This window comes from Lottia gigantea (assembly GCF_000327385.1).
Source record: "Lottia gigantea unplaced genomic scaffold LOTGIsca_142, whole genome shotgun sequence".
NCBI lineage: Eukaryota > Metazoa > Mollusca > Gastropoda > Lottiidae > Lottia > Lottia gigantea.
Genome location: NW_008707655.1, coordinates 1 through 1,450, shown reverse-complemented (window position 1 = coordinate 1,450; position 1,450 = coordinate 1). Strand labels below are relative to the sequence as shown.

The window sequence follows — 1,450 nt, the reverse complement described above, 5'->3', positions numbered from 1 at the left end:
ATTCCTCTGGAAAATTTGGGTGAAACTTTAAAGTCGATTTTCTCGAAACTTTTTCCAAAATGCGAATTCTCTTTTTGACTGAAATAGATAGGGGACATGTTAAAGTTTAGTTTGCGACAAAAATTATACCTCTCGGGTCAAAATTGGCGAAGTTATGGCCTTTTTAGCGGAGGGGTGGGGGTCGGCAGTTTTCCTATAGAGTCTAGTTGCACTGGTAGGGGTGAAGACCAAAACTTTGACAGGCTGCCCTGGGGAAACTATCAGAGATAGAAAGCTGAAATTTGCACTGCAGGTACAGACTGGTTGGAAGTTGCTGTGTTCCAAATTTCAGGTTCCTACCGTGAAAACTCTGCCTGTTACAGCACTTTTGGTTTCTGATTTCTTCCCCAAACCACAAAATAAGCGATTTTCCTCTGGAAAATTTGGGTGAAACTTTAAAGTCGATTTTCTCGAAACTTTTTCCAAAATGCGAATTTCTCTTTTTGACTGAAATAGATAGGGGACATGTTAAAGTTTAGTTTGCGACAAAAATTATACCTCTCGGGTCAAAATTGGCGAAGTTATGGCCTTTTTAGCGGAGGGGTGGGGGTCGGCAGTTTTCCTATAGAGTCTAGTTGCACTGGTAGGGGTGAAGACCAAAACTTTGACAGGCTGCCCTGGGGAAACTATCAGAGATAGAAAGCTGAAATTTGCACTGCAGGTACAGACTGGTTGGAAGTTGCTGTGTTCCAAATTTCAGGTTCCTACCGTGAAAACTCTGCCTGTTACAGCACTTTTGGTTTCTGATTTCTTCCCCAAACCACAAAATAAGCGATTNTCCTCTGGAAAATTTGGGTGAAACTTTAAAGTCGATTTTCTCGAAACTTTTTCCAAAATGCGAATTTCTCTTTTTGACTGAAATAGATAGGGGACATGTTAAAGTTTAGTTTGCGACAAAAATTATACCTCTCGGGTCAAAATTGGCGAAGTTATGGCCTTTTTAGCGGAGGGGTGGGGGTCGGCAGTTTTCCTATAGAGTCTAGTTGCACTGGTAGGGGTGAAGACCAAAACTTTGACAGGCTGCCCTGGGGAAACTATCAGAGATAGAAAGCTGAAATTTGCACTGCAGGTACAGACTGGTTGGAAGTTGCTGTGTTCCAAATTTCAGGTTCCTACCGTGAAAACTCTGCCTGTTACAGCACTTTTGGTTTCTGATTTCTTCCCCAAACCACAAAATAAGCGATTTTCCTCTGGAAAATTTGGGTGAAACTTTAAAGTCGATTTTCTCGAAACTTTTTCCAAAATGCGAATTTCTCTTTTTGACTGAAATAGATAGGGGACATGTTAAAGTTTAGTTTGCGACAAAAATTATACCTCTCGGGTCAAAATTGGCGAAGTTATGGCCTTTTTAGCGGAGGGGTGGGGGTCGGCAGTTTTCCTATAGAGTCTAGTTCCACTGGTAGGGGTGAAG

At 41.8% G+C, this 1,450-nt stretch overlaps 1 protein-coding gene across 1 annotated transcript in view; it reads right to left on the bottom strand.

The window, feature by feature from the left end:
• The window catches only part of LOTGIDRAFT_172788 (hypothetical protein), a gene marked incomplete at both ends in the record, with an annotated part of 36,696 nt that extends 35,394 nt beyond the window's left edge, over positions 1 to 1,302 (bottom strand). The window contains 3 exons of the mRNA XM_009049965.1: positions 340 to 486; positions 748 to 894; positions 1,156 to 1,302. Coding sequence (XP_009048213.1) covers positions 340 to 486; positions 748 to 894; positions 1,156 to 1,302 — 441 coding nt within the window. The remainder of the gene's footprint in view (positions 1 to 339; positions 487 to 747; positions 895 to 1,155) is intronic.
• Positions 1,303 to 1,450: the final 148 nt, after the last annotated feature.